General features: G+C 39.8%; 1 protein-coding gene across 1 annotated transcript in view; it reads left to right on the forward strand.

The window, feature by feature from the left end:
• Positions 1 to 15251, forward strand: part of LOC149288374 (membrane-bound glycerophospholipid O-acyltransferase 2-like) — a 64272-nt gene that overhangs the window by 34261 nt on the left and 14760 nt on the right. Inside the window, exons 4-5 of the mRNA XM_089491902.1 lie at positions 10754 to 10849; positions 11726 to 11781. Coding sequence (XP_089348028.1) covers positions 10754 to 10849; positions 11726 to 11781 — 152 coding nt within the window. The remainder of the gene's footprint in view (positions 1 to 10753; positions 10850 to 11725; positions 11782 to 15251) is intronic.

Raw genomic sequence — 15251 nt, forward strand, 5'->3', positions numbered from 1 at the left:
GGGTAAAGCCGAGTTATTTAAAGTACAAAGCAGGCTAGTTTGAACTCTGCAGAGACTAAATCATTTAACTATAAGATATCACGAGGAATGTATTATAGAGTGGCAGAAGGAACGTGGGTCATAATTGTCTTTTGATCCACCAGCAGGAATATGCTAAAAGTCTATCCATTTGGTGTCTTGATAAGTTGATAACTTTTATGGCTTAGTAACACTCAAAAACCATACATGCACACACACTATCTGTATCCATCTCATCGCTACCCCTAGGCTCCTCCCTGGCATTCTAGCACCATATGCTGACACACTCACTCTGACACCATCCACTAACATACACATGCACTCTAATACCATAGGCTGATACACACACTCACACTAACACTATGCACACACATGCCCACCATCTAACTTCATACAATAACATGCACATGCAAACACCATACTCTCACACATGCTAACACCAAATGCTAACACGTACACTACCACCACTGGGTAGTATAACATGTTTTACATCAACGTGCTAGGCACCTGCCCACAACAGAAGCATCAGCCCCCTTCAGTATGTGAAGTATGAAGTGGTGGGGACACTGTGACTTTAGGGGAGAGGTGGGCATGACAGATTTTGTAGGGAGTGGTGGGAATGGGTAGAAAGCAGATGAAATAGAGAATTGTGAGAAATAAAGGATGAAAGAAGAGGGCGAGAGATGGGAACAGAATAAAGGAAGAGAGAGAGGATGAGGTGAGTTAGAGAGTGAGAGAGATAGAGAGGAGAAAATAGGCAGGGAGAAGGGGAGAGAGCTAAAGACGAAAGGGGTTAAACAAGGATTCTATGATATAAAAATATAACAGTGTAAACATCTAAAGTGTTCACATGTAATTTAGAAACAGCATTTCCTATGAAGGTGTTACTAGTAAAGAACACAGTTTATGGCATGTTGAGCTTGGCCATAGAGCCAAGTGTCATTAATGCAGAGAAATTGTGCCTGTTTCATAAGCTGGATGCAAATATTGTGCCTATGGACAGTTAATGAATGCCTTCACAGCCCGGTATTATTAAAGTATATGAAACAGCTGGGTGTATGCTGCAGCAATTAGGCAGGCAACATTCTGTAAACAAATTGTATGAGATCAGAAAGCCGCAGCAAAGCAGCGTCACCGGAAATGAGCGCACGGAAAAGGAACTTCAGTCCAGATAAATAATTAGGAGCGATTTCTTTTAAAGGGACAGTAAAATCGTCTAAAAAGCATTGTAGAATAGTGGATATCTATCTATCTATCTATCTATCTATCTATCTATCTATCTATCTATCTATCCACGTTACCGTTCAAAAGGTTTGGGGTGGCTTAGCTGTTATCATTAAAAAACATAATTGCAAAAGAGTTTTCTAACGATCAATTAGCCTTTTAAACTTAACCTTGGATTAGCAAACACAAAGTGCCATTGGAACACAGGAGTGATGGGAGTGATGAAGGGCCTCTGTGCGTCTATGAAGATATTCTATTACAAATCAGCCACAATAGCCATTTACAACATTAACCCCAACAGTGACCCAAACTTTTGAACAGTGCCATCTATTTTTTATAATCCACCTTGATCATCTTTAAATAGTTTGTTCCTTTTTTATTCCTGCTTTGCTTTTATAATGCTAATACTGATATTTTCCTCATTATATTGTCCCTGTGCCGTGTATTACTCCTGTGCCTAGGTTGGTAACGTTGAAGGCTCCTGTACCAGGTTTTGTATTTTCGAATAATGATAAATCCCATTTGGTTTGTGTTTTTGTACAGGTACCAAAATACTGTAACATACTCTGTGTTCTTCTGTCAAGGACGTACATGAAACTGAGAGCTCCCAAAATTTTCTCACGCTGTGGTTGTTATATATGGAAACCTTTGGCTTGGTTTGCTTTATATGTTTATGTTATATGTCTGCGTTTTGCAGATACACTGCAGTGGGTAGATCCCAGTATTCTGTATAATCACGTTTCGTAGAGACAGAATTTCCATTACGCTGGATTAGCACCTGCTTCAAGTGCCACGTGTTCTAGAACCTGATCCGCTGGATGTGGCTTTCGCTTTACCCCACACTTTGTAATGCCACCATTTCTATTCATTCCTTGTCTCTTTTGGATTCGCTGTAACTCACTTACAAATTATGTTCAGGCATAGTGGATCTCGCTAATATTTATGCCTTCTTTGTATTAAACCCATCCTAAAGACGTTATTACATTACATTTATTTATATAGCGGCAGCAGACTCCGTAGCGCTGTTACAATCAGTGGAATCATTTTAAATCACACACAATAACAAACGTACGCCTTTCGAACCGGTATAAAAAGTTACTTTAACATCTCCTAAAGAACACTGGTCCCCATTTTAGTGTCATTTAAACAGAGATATGATTTTCTACACTTTTGAAGACAGATCCCTTTTAAATCCTGACAAATCCAACGTACCCCACGGCTAAACATTGGCACGGAACTCACCAACCTGAGGGGTTAATTATTAACTGTAAAAAAAAATCTACCAGACATAGCAAATATTTGTGTCTGAAACTTTATTCCAGCTTGGAAACATTACTTTTTTGAATAATAAGAGGCATTTAGCCTTTAGGGGCATTGCTCACCAAATAAAGGTTGTGTTAATAAGTCTGTCTTGATATTTTTCCCCATAAGCGCTGCATAAGACATTGAAAGACAATAGCCTTAAAGCACTGAGAATCACTTGTCATCGTTAGTATCTTTATTGAATGTTCTTATGTAAAGTTATTGATATTTGCATTTTCCAGATTTGGCTTCTATTGCTAGAGGATATTATGCAAAGTTCCCCCTGATCTCTCAATGAAGACAACACAAGAATCCATCTGTAAAGTGAAGGGGCTGCTTTGTCATCGCTAGTCCTGCCCTGATGTTAGTTATTGATCTTAGATGCGTTTGGAGTGACTGCGTGATGTAATTGATCCTATACTGAGATGTGTTCAGAGTGACTGCGTGATGTCATTGATCCTATACTAAGATGTGTTCGAAGTGACTGCATGATGTCATTGATCCTATACTGAGATGTGTTCGGAGTGACTGCGTGATGTCATTGATCCTATACTGAGATGTGTTCGGAGTGACTGAGTGATGTCATTTATCCTATACTGAGATGTGTTCGGAGTGACTGAGTGATGTCATTTATCCTATACTGAGATGTGTTCGGAGTGACTGCGTGATGTCATTGATCCTATACTGAGATGTGTTAGGAGTGACTGCGTGATGTCATTGATCCTATACTGAGATGTGTTCAGAGTGACTGCGTGATGTCATTGATCCTATACTGAGATGTGTTCGGAGTGACTGCGTGATGTCATTGATCCTATACTGAGATGTGGAGACTTTAACTTTAACTTTGCACTTTAACTTTGTTTGGAGCCGCAACGCTACGTTTCCTAGAAAATCGTAGAAGATCATATTATTGTGGCCTGTTATTGTTTCTTATCATGAGTTTGCATGCCATATCGGTAGATAGCAGTCTAGAGTACTTTGCTCTTGAATTCCAGCTTTGACTTGAGTGGAATCACTATTTTCCTTGACATGTTAGTAGGTCTTTATGAAAGAGAGCGGCATATAGGTTTAGCGCTATATGGAGCTGTAAGTACCGCATACCTTCAATACCACTTCTCGTATCTGTTCTCCTACTTGCTTTGAGTGCATTTGAAGGCATTTTTTTGTCCTTGATCTGAGTCTGACTACAGAGACTATAGAGCCATGGTGTGTCCAGAAAAATGTCATTCGTCACTTGCCAGAATCTATTGCTCTGTGAAACATTAAAGCTGGGCTTGACATGAAATCAATGCAGTTCACGCCGAGCAAAACTTTTAGTCATTTGACCTCTGGAAAAGTATAAAAGCTTCTCGTAATGCTATAGAAAGACTATCGGAGACAACCCTGCACACTGCATATGATTATACTAAAGCTATTTGCACCTCACGAAGTGAACATTTTATTACTATTCCATTTATTTTCATTTGCATTTTTCTAAGTATAATAAATGAGAAGGTTTTACCAAAGAAGGCAACAGCGATCATCCATCTGGCTTTTCTAAGTCACCTTGTAAAAAAAAGAGCATCACCCACACCGTATAAACTTGGAAATAATTGAATCCGCTCACGTTATAGATCTGTGTAGTCTGCAATAAATCGGAAGATTGCAGTTGAAGACATCAAAGCCTTTTTTGATCATATGTTTCTTCCATATTCATCTATCACTGTCCAAATATACATTGGGGGACGACTATACAAATATTTAGGAGGATATATAGATAGCACATTGGAGCGGTGGGGGTAATTCCAGTGTTACGTCATGTATGGGCTGTGTATGATGAATATAATGAGTGACTTCAGAAATTGACTGGGAAGTTTGACACAGTTTGGGGTGATGTGGGGTAACGCAGAAATAGCGGGAGTGCGGAATGCTCATTCACAGCATTGAGTTTTGTTTCTCTCAATGATTATATAGAAGTCACAGGCTCAGGACTTGGAGCAGCCTGGCCTATTGAACGTCTATATCCTGGGACGAGTAGTCCGGATACATGCTGTTGCCAACACAGAAGACGAGCTGGATACAAAGTTTTACCCAGAACCGTAAAATCGTGGAAAGTAGTAGCTTCTGTCCCCTGGAACAATAAGTTGAGTTTCACGTGCATTGCTTTAGGAACCTACCGATTTTTATCCACTTTAGCTCTCTGGGGAAGTTACCGCTGACGGCGGTGAGAATGAGAGGCTTCCACCATAACTCGCGCAGGAACATTCTGATACTCTGTGTGTAAGCTTCCATACTCAGTCTGCTCAGAGCTGTCATTACAGAAGGCACTTTGGTCAACTATGCATCCAACAGCAAGTATGTTTCTGGTTTATTCCTAGAGGGAAATTTACTTGTTAAAGAATAGCAAGAAATGCTGAGAAGAAGGGTCTTGAAATGGAGGGACTGAGAGGAAACGGCTAATTATTACCAAGGGTCCTATTATAAAAAAGACATGATTGAGCCTTCTCGTCTATATGGGTCTATGTCTGGTTTCCATTAATGAAACAGAACATTAGGACATGCATGGCCACTACAGCCCAGAAAGGCCAGTCATAAGGAAGGCTACACTGTTTTCCAGAATCCATAACCTACCAATCTGTTCATATAAATGTTATAGGGCCGTGCCGTCTCCTTTATGTGTGAGCACATTGGTTTTGCTAAGCTAGTTCTATCCTCATTAAGGGGCCTGCATGGTCCAGGAACCTCGACTAGTGAGAATAACTAATTTATTAGTGCCTTGTGAAGACCGGAGTAGCAGTGGATTTGCTTGTTGTTTGTCTGTCTCTGCGACAAAAGCTGACTTAATATTTGATACATCATTGGAACTGTAGTTGTCCTTGCTTGTAGTGCTAAAGGTGATCCATCAGGGTTGGTTCCCTGGTGTAACAGGTCAGACTCCAAGATCCGGTTTCTGTGCCTAGGCCAGAGTCTGCGGTGTTACTGTGACTGTGACTCTCTGTCCTGAATTCACCGTATACTCTGTGTATTACCCCTGGAGTGTACGTGATCGATGCGTTCTATGTCTTTATTATGAAGGATGGGAGTCAAAGAAAACATGCAGCTTTTGTAATGCCCGGCATGCGTCTGTGTGTGACATTCGTGTCGCTTGGCTTTATTGAATTTAGCTCTCCGTTCTAATCAGCCTGGTTTCCATGGCATCTTGAAGCCTTGGACAAGTGTACATTCAAATCATCTTGACTTATGTTAAAATGACACGCGATCCTTGCATTTTGTTTCTCACAAGTCGCTGTCATGCTGCTAACACATTATCGCACTGCTAAATTTACACTTGGTTTGCTTTCCTTTTTTAACCTCTGGTTCGTGGGCATATTGTATGCAATGCAGGTAAAATCACACAAACCTGAGGATACTGAGAGTGGAAGTGCTCAGCAAATTTCATCAATACCCCATGGCCCCTACAAGAGGCTGACTTCCACGGGGACTACATATAGAAGAAAAACTGGAGATGGTATAAGGTTCCTGCACTTTGCTCTGAAGGTCATTCTAACTAGAGCTTATGATTTTCTGTATCAAAAAGTGCCAAGTTAACCCTTAATATGAGTGAAAACCCTGACATGCAGATTGAGATCTCCCCTGGGCTCTATTTGGGACTCGTAACGTTTGATACTCTGGACAAGTTTCTTCTGGTCTTCTAAGAAGTTCAGGGTTTCTGTCTGTGTTTGATGGTTAGAGGATAAGACCGTTTCCCGTCCTCTCGTGCTCTTTGTACTGTATGAACGTACCCTGGTATCTCGGTTAATCATTAGATAGCTATAATACAGTTAAAATATTGCATCATCGCCCCCCGGAAGAGTTTGGAGATAGGGTGGGGTGCACCAGGCTGTGTTATAATGTCGCCAGCTGCTCCGTCCATAACACAGAGTATTATTGAAGAGCTCGATAAAGCATTTTTCATACACTGCTTTACAAAAGGCTCTTTGTGATAATGGTGTCTCCAGCGGATGAATTCCACAGTTACAGCAGCTGAGAAATTATTTTTTGTTCCGTTTAACCTTTAGTATGCCACATACTGCCATTTCTCGACTAAACTATTTTGTGAAACCCGGCAGTTTTGGGAAAAAAAATTGGAATGAAAATATTTAACAATATGAAGCTGACATCATATCAGTTCCTTGGTTGACATTTTTTTTGTTTTTTGTTTTGTTTGTTAATCCTTTGGCTTCTCTGTGAATATCCCTAAATTGCATGTAGGATCCTGGCTAAGATGTCTTAGGACACATACGTTATTATTATTATTTATTTGGCCATCTGATGTATAATATATACAGTAATTCAGGCACTACCTAAGGTCCTGCTGGTTCTGAATGTATACCAGAAACTGACACACATTTACTAACAATTGGCTTTTCTGATCAGTATTCTTTCACGCAGAGGACAGATAGACTTACCTTTTTATTTTTATTATTATTCCAAATGGTTGATTTTCAGCATATTAATTGATGCGTGCTATGGCCAGACACAACACACATATTAAGGCATTACACATATTCTAAAGCAGGGTTTCTCAAAGTTCTTGCTTTGTTTTTATAAATATGTTGAGACCAATAATAAAATAATATAAAAACACCCAGTTATAATTGTTACATTTAAGTTAGAGCCTAAACATTCTAGTAAATAAACTCCTTGGATGGTTTATCCACTACAGTTTGAGAAGAACTACTCTCAAGGACATAACTAGCAAACTACATTGCAAGCTTGGTGTTAATGATACCCGTTTCTGTTTTCGAATCTTGTACATTTATATATTTATCTGTTATAGGGGTTGTAATGGTGGCCGAACTTTAGACCACTGCCTGGTGTTTTTCATGTGTTTTACTTGCAATTCCTCATAAGGCCACCAGGGTGTCTATCTTCAGTAACAAGGACTTAAGTGTCCTTGCATTTAGTGTTCCTGTACACCTTTCTCTATGCAATTCTGTTCTGCTAATCTAGACTGAGCCAGACAGATACTTTCTACACCCTACTAGTTCACCCTACACCCTATTAGTAGCCAACTACTTTCTACACCCTGCCTTTTAACCAGTTTGACATACAAACAGTTTATTGTAGATTTTTGTGTTTATCTGTGTCTGTGGTGTGCGGAGTGTCAGTTTTTACACCCTGTCCATGTAGTCCACAGGATAACAGTAATAGTAGGGTAAGGTTTGACATAGAAGCTGAATTTGACGACGTATTTGGCCCATCCAGTCCGCCCATTTTTCCTGCTTTAAGGCTAGGTTTCCACTTGGGTTTTTGTTCTGCGTTATTTTCTTGATGAAAAACGCCAGGAAAAACGCCAAGAAAACTGCCACTGCATTTACCTGCGTTTTGCTGTTTTTTCTGGTGTTTTTTCTGGCGTTTTAGCCTTTCTGTGGAAATTGCTTTTTTGACCTTAGGTCGAAGCTTCACCCAGCTAAAAGGGATTAGGATACATGGCAAGTATCTGCCCCCTCCTGATGTCATTTCCTTGGTAGAGTTCTACTTAAACACCCCCCCCCCCCCCGGCGGACCCTTTTGTCTCTTTTCTGTGGTTTGTAAGGCATGCTTTATTCCGAATGTCTGCTCCACTAGGAAGATTGGCCCCAAATGATGGTGCAAATTTTTGGCACGCAGGATCCAGTTGGGTATGTTTGTTTGTATTGGATGTTTGTTCCCAATGGTGTAAAATTCAATATGAACTTTGTTTTGTGTGAAACTGTTTGTTTCCAGCCTATTTCTCGTAGGACACACAGATACTGGGTCCATCCTCTGCATTGTAACTGTGAAAAAAACCGCCATAAAAAACGCCAAGGCAATAAACCCACCTGGCTTTTTCATGGCATTTTCTCTCTCCCATAGACTTCTATTGGAGAAAAACGCCAAGATTTCCTTGCAAAAAACGCCAGAGAGTCAACATGCTGCGATTCTGAAAAACTGCCACAGAGCCCAAAAAAGCTGAAAAACGCCAAAGAGGACTGAAAAAACGCCAAACAAAAAAACGCCAAGTGGAAATGGCATTGTGCGATTTCCTATTGAAGAACAGCTAACATCTGGCTGCAGCATTTTTTCACAAAAAAAACGCTGTGTGGCTGAATTGGCGTTTTTATGGGCGTTTTTAGCAAAAAAAAACCAAGTGGAAACCTAGCCTAAGACTTAAAACAGTCAGAGAAATTCTGGGAGCTGGTGAAAATCAGATCAAGATAGTTTTACCTAAATCCTTATATCTTTTTATAAAGTAGCCTCTTAATGCAGTATTTCAAACATACCCAAAACGGCATTAGTCATTAGTAATGGCAATACATCAGCAAATGTAGTTGTGACATCATAAGGAATGATTGATGTATTTATTGTCTCTGTTGGTTACTGAGCTGAATGTGTAATACTATCCCTACCCCGGTCCTCCATCTAAGGGACATGTGATATGAATATATATATATATATATATATATATATACACACAGCTCGATTTTGCTTTTGACTCTCCTTGTGGGGCTGATCAACGCATGCTCAGCACTCAAAGAGTTCATGTCAGTTTGTGGATCAGCCAGAAGTGAGGGATTTCTGCTGCCAGCAGCGCTTTATCCTTTTTTCGTGTTTCCCTGCAAAATAGAAGTTGGATTTTGTTTATGGAATGGAATGATTTAAGAAATTGGTCAGCCAAGCAGAAATCTGACCTTCTCTTTTTTATGCTCTCCCAGACTTATGGTAAAAATTGGATCTTTCTGAGATAGATTTTTCAGAGAGCTGAATCCTTGGACCTTTTCCACGGCCCAGATGTTTGGAATAATAAATAGAGACAAATAGATCTGTGCTTTTTTTATTTAACGTTTGATTGGAACAAGCTGCTGATGATAATCATTGACTCGGTTTACTTTAGGTACAGTGCTGCTACCCTGAGAGTGTATTTTGGGGTTAATTATGTGATAGCGTGTTTAATTAGCTGCCATGAGAGCATATATGAACAACAGTATGGCTGCACCGTACATCCCAGCTACGTATAGATGTGAATTATCTAGTCAGTGTTGTGGGAAAGCTATCTGAAAATGTGTTGGATTGGATTTAACGTGCACCATTAACTCTCCTCGGACAAGCCGGCGATGGGCGAAGTCTAGCTATGGGCAACATTCTGGCCCAACTCGTTACTTGATTATAATGGCGAGCTAGAAGCGAATTACACAAAGTCTGCCATGCGTTAGTTATGGGATTGAGAGCCATCATATCAAGCTTACTGTCAATCAAAAAACCTTAGTGAGGGGGTGAAAAAAGATAAGCATGTGAAAGGCTTGATTTTATTCCAAGTACACAGTGTCTTCATGCTTGACTTGTCACTTTGTTCTCAGCCATTTTGGTTTGCTTACTGTTTATCAACCAAACCCTGTTGGCTTTCCCAATGGCTGCTATTTTGCTGAATATTCCTCTGGTTTTAGGTCACCCATGGTCATGGGCATCCACAGGTTTTTTTTCCAGCGGGGTGTAAAATATCCTCCCTATCTTCCCCCTTCTCCATAATGATGTAAAAGTTAACCTTTGCCGCTCCCGTTTTTGAGTGCTGACTGAGATTCATGGGAAATGTAGTCTCAACAGCTAGCAGTATTAGCTGTAATACATGTTTGAAATAAACTACCTTGTGTCTGCAGCATGCAAACTGCATCTCTACCCAGGCGGGGACTCTGTGCCTGTGAAGGAGCAGCTGCCAGAGTGAAGGGGAAGAGACAAACTAGGAGTAGAGAGCAGACCAAACCACTCTGACGGCAGGGGGTTACAGAATGAACTAAAAGCTTTTTTGTTACACTTTTTTTTCTGCTCTCTACGTATAGTAGACATACCCTAACCCACCCTAACCAGCCTAATGTTCCTCCCTCTCCTTCTGCTGCTCCAGTGGGCCTCTTTGAATTTTCAAATTGCCCATAATTCTTAATTTTAAAAGGATGCTGATTGAAGTCTCTTACAGGATTGCACGTGCACTAAATAAATAGGCATTTTGTTTTCTGGAAAACATGCTGATGACTAATGTGCTTCAGAATGATTTGATGGAAATATAACAAGCTCATTTGAAAGTAAAATGCCTTCAGACTGTTCCTGTGTTAGGGGTCTCATGCCGGGAAATCTTTAGTATTTTACATTTTCTATGATTGGATGAGGAGCTCTGGAAATGTTCAAGAATACATTACTGACGCTAGTTTAATTAACATGTTACTTCTTTCTTTTTTAGGTATTGCTTTGTGTTTGCTTTGGGATACCTCACATTGTGCCAAATAGCAAGAGTTTATATTTTTGACTATGGACAGTATTCAGCAGACTTTTCTGGGTAAGTACATGAAAAAGGGTAGTCATAGAGATATTATGGTCTCAGAGATCAGTGAAGCGATATAAACTATGTTCCAATTAAAAACAGCGTTCATCTAGTTTCCCATCTCCTAGCAGTCAGGTCTATTGCCTATGCGCACACAATGCCCAAACTTTCCTCCTGTTCATCGCCCAGGAAGTCTTCTTTATATAGAGTACTGGGACATGACATCATATCCTATTGCATCATACAGCACCAGAGAGATATAGAGACCGTACAGAGGTCTGTGGCAGCTAAGTTTAAATGGATCTGTAAACGAGAGATTGAGCAGCGCGTTTCACATCACAGATTACGTTACATTTATAAAGCACCAACAGATTGCGTAGAGATATTACAGAAATGACAATATTCATAATTGACAATAGCGTTTAACACACATTGAGAACTAATGGTAGAGAAGAAGAGGGCCCTGCTCGTGTGAGCTTACATTTCATCCGTCCCTGTAATCTGTTATTATCATTATTATTTATTGTTTGATATAGCACCATCATATTCCGCAGCGCTATTCCTTTAGTTCCTTGCCTTTACTTTTTGCTGTCTTTATACAGTTAAAAAGGCACAAAGGCACAGTTAGTTTCCTTGGTTTCATCATTTCAGAATAACAAAAAAATGCTTTTAACGTCAATTTTGACAACATAGAATTCCACAACAAATCGCATATGTTCAGAAATGTATAGTGCTCTTAGCCATGATATATAGCTATTCCGATCTGTGGTTATATCCCAGTCTGTTTATATTAAGATATGATTTTTTTATTACACTTGATTACTTAATTTTGTTTTATTTTTTTTTTTTTTTAAAACACTGATTATACTTTTTGTTTCCTTTTAAATCAAGGCCAATGATGATAATGACGCAGAAAATAACAAGTTTGGCCTTTGAGGTTCGGGATGGTAAGACAAACTTTTAGATTTTGACCTCTGACCTAAATAATGTGCCTGTGTTTTAAAATTATATCTCGTGTGACGAAAACCTCCTTTAGCTGAGGGCAGCTTAACGGAGGAGTCAGTTTTCAGATCTTAAATTCCTCTAGGGCAATACGGCTCAGGAACAGCATATGTACAGCAAACTGTGGCTTTTATTTGCAAATGCGCAAATACTCCAGAACAAAGTCATACAATAAAAGCTCTCATTGCAGCCCTCTCTGGGTCAGGTTGACCAGCCTAAATATCCACTGACTTCAGCCTCCCTGCTAGACCCAGCTGGAAACCCTCCTCCAGAAGTGCACACGGGTCCAGGCAGGCAATGCCACACTTGGCTCGGGATTCTTCTTGCCCTGGAAGCACAGAGGAACGTATTCTCCTCTCAGCAGTCTCCGCGACTGGAAGGCTTCAGAGGGCTTACATGTCCGTGTCCGGCACCTGTCGTGGTCATCATGAATGGAGTGGATAGTCACTTGGGCGTTTTACAGTGACGGGGAATGGAGCACTCCAGTTCCTCCACCCGAGGGACCCATGTAATGACTTGTAGAGGCCCCTTGCACAAAATCCAAGCTGATCCCCTCCTGGGGCTTACGTTGTCACACCCTTTATGTAGAACTACACTATTATTATACATTTTGTTTCTTGGATTTAACCACTGTTTATGGATTGATTATTAAGAGGCTTTACAGTCCAGTTTGTCAGAACTGAATCATCTAAATGAACATCTCATATCTACGTTTTGTAAGTTATTTAGTTAATAACATGGTACTCATCTATTCATCTAGATTACCCAGTGCCTCCCCACTGAGTCTTGCCCCAGTAACAAAACCAGAAACAGAAAACAAAGGAAAAAAATATAAAAAATAAGAAAGCATGAAAATATATGTATTAGGGGTGTCACAAACAAATATTTCTTTGCTCTGGGGCACTAGTGACACACAGCTTTAGACGGCTGGAACACAATCTGCTTCTTATAGTGTTTCTTCAAATCAGCTCTATTTTGATCAGATTTTTCCCATTTACACAATAAAAAAAACTTTCAGTTCCCTACGTGTTCCAGAAATCATGTGTTTTGTGACTATATTACGTAATACTGTACGATGTGATTTAGTCATGTATTAGATCTTATGTTTGTCGGGGATTATTCGTATTCAGCAGTGAGAAGTATACTTGGAAGAACAAAGATACTTATTTTGTAGCCCAGCTGGCAGCGGGACGATGTTACTATGAATAAATCTCCCATTTCCGTGTGACATTTGACAGGATGTCTGTATAGAACGCGGCAGAAACATTGTACTCCTTTGCCTCAGCAGCAGTGGCGACTCTAGAAACAATATATAGGGGGGGCACACAAGATACCACAGTCAAACTGGGGGGGGATTAATAATTTCCACCATTAAATCATACCACTGAAAAAACACACACACATATACATATATATATATATATATATATATATATATATATATATATATATATATATATCTATTGCCAAAAGTAATGTGCTATGGAATGATACTTTTGTTATTGGACAATACAATACTTGATCATTCAACATAGGAAGCCTGAAGCCACAATTTAGTACGACTAATCCTTGAAATCCTTTAACCCCTTGATGACAATTGCCGGTCCGGGCACGTCACCGAAAATCGTGACGATTATGACAATTGACGTGCCAGGACCGGCACGTCTTTAAACGGGTGAAAAAATCGATCCGTGATCGATTTTTTCACTCAAACGGTGTTGCTCTAATGCCTCGACATCGAGGCATTGAGCAACACAAAAAAAAACATTCCCGGCCCCCCCCGATCGCTCCTAGGAGCAAATAAAAAAACATGTTTGAAAGACTGCACGTCTTTCAAACATGGCGGCGCCCGCCGCCGAAAAACGGGTTTAGGAAGCGATCGCGAGTCACTTCCTTTGCTTAGCTGGTGTTGCTAAGATGCCTCAGTATCGAGGCATCTTTGCAACACCTGTTTAGCAAAGGAAGCGACTCGCGATCGCTTCCTAAATGCTCAACTTACCTTCCCGGTGCCGGCGTCTTCGAAACACATGCGGTGTTTCAAGATGGCGGCGCCCATCAAGCCGGGGGCGGAGCCTGCTGTCATCATCGGGGGGGTGTTGCTGGATGTCATGGACATCCAGTGAATAACACCCCTAGTGGTCAGATCACTCATAAGAGTGATCATGATTTGCTAAATCAAAGGCAATGTTTTCTAAACATTGCCTTTGATCAGTATTGGATCTGCCTCCCTCCTTCACTTGTTTCTAGTGAGGGAGAGAGACAGATCGGTGTGTTTTCAGGTATTCTCAATCATATATATATATATTGATCCAAAGGCTCTTATAAGAGCCACCCATTTAATATTAACCCCTTCATTGCCATTGATCACTGCATAAACAGTGATCTTGCATAGTGGCAATTGTTTTTGGGGTTCTTTTTTTTACATTTTTTTTTACTTTTTTTTGTTTTTTTACTTTTTTTTAGGGTTTTTTTAATTTTTTTTATTAGAGCCATTAACCCTTTCCTTCCCCACTATTTTTGCTGCAATTGTTGCCATGCAGCGGTATACGGCTGAGGAGGCATGTTCCAAATTTGGCCCTTTTGCCCCCAAACAATCTGACAAACCCATGCATGTGGGGTATCAATGTACTCAGGAGATGTTGCTGAACACATATCGGGGTGTTGTGTGACAGCAACAACATACCAGGAGCTGTAATTTTACACCTGAAGTACAAAGTATGTTTAAAAAACAGCAAAAACAATTACTATCACAAACTTTGACAAGGGTTGGTGGTAGGATTAGTGCATGGAAAGGGTTAAACTATCAGCATCTAAAATACCCTGGGGTGTCTAGTTTTCAAAAATATATGGTTTGGTGGGGTAAATTTAATTTGCTGGCTTCAAAGATGCCCCAAATACCACATGGAGACAGAATTACCAGATTCAGAGAAAAATGGTTTTGAAATAGCAAAACGCTACTTGTACTTATTGCCCCATAACGTGTAGAAGAAAGCAAAAAAACATAAAACATTGGGTATTTCTAAACTCGGGACAAATAGTAGAATCTATTTAGCAGGTTTTTTCAGTAGTTTTTTATGATGAATAAAAGATTTTTCAAATAAAAGTGAGAATTTTTTTTTTTTTTTCAATTTTTCGTCATATTTTATTATTTTTATTATAGAAAATTACATCATATATAAAAATTTATGGTGTCTGAAGAAAGCCCTTCTTGTCCTGAAAAAAACAATATATAACTTGTGTGGGTTTAGTAAATGGGTTAAGAGAAAATTACAGCTAAACACAAACACCGCAGAAACGATAAAACAGCCATTGTCACGAAGGGTACAAAAAATAGAATCAGCCTTTGTCACGAAGGGGTTAAACAACACAATACCTTAACTTTTGCACTAAATGATTTCAGGGCCTAATATTAGAT

The sequence above is a fragment of the Sceloporus occidentalis genome, unplaced genomic scaffold, assembly GCF_023333645.1.
Source record: "Sceloporus occidentalis isolate IW3139 unplaced genomic scaffold, rSceOcc1.0.p SCAF_52, whole genome shotgun sequence".
Taxonomy (NCBI): Eukaryota; Metazoa; Chordata; class Lepidosauria; order Squamata; family Phrynosomatidae; genus Sceloporus; species Sceloporus occidentalis.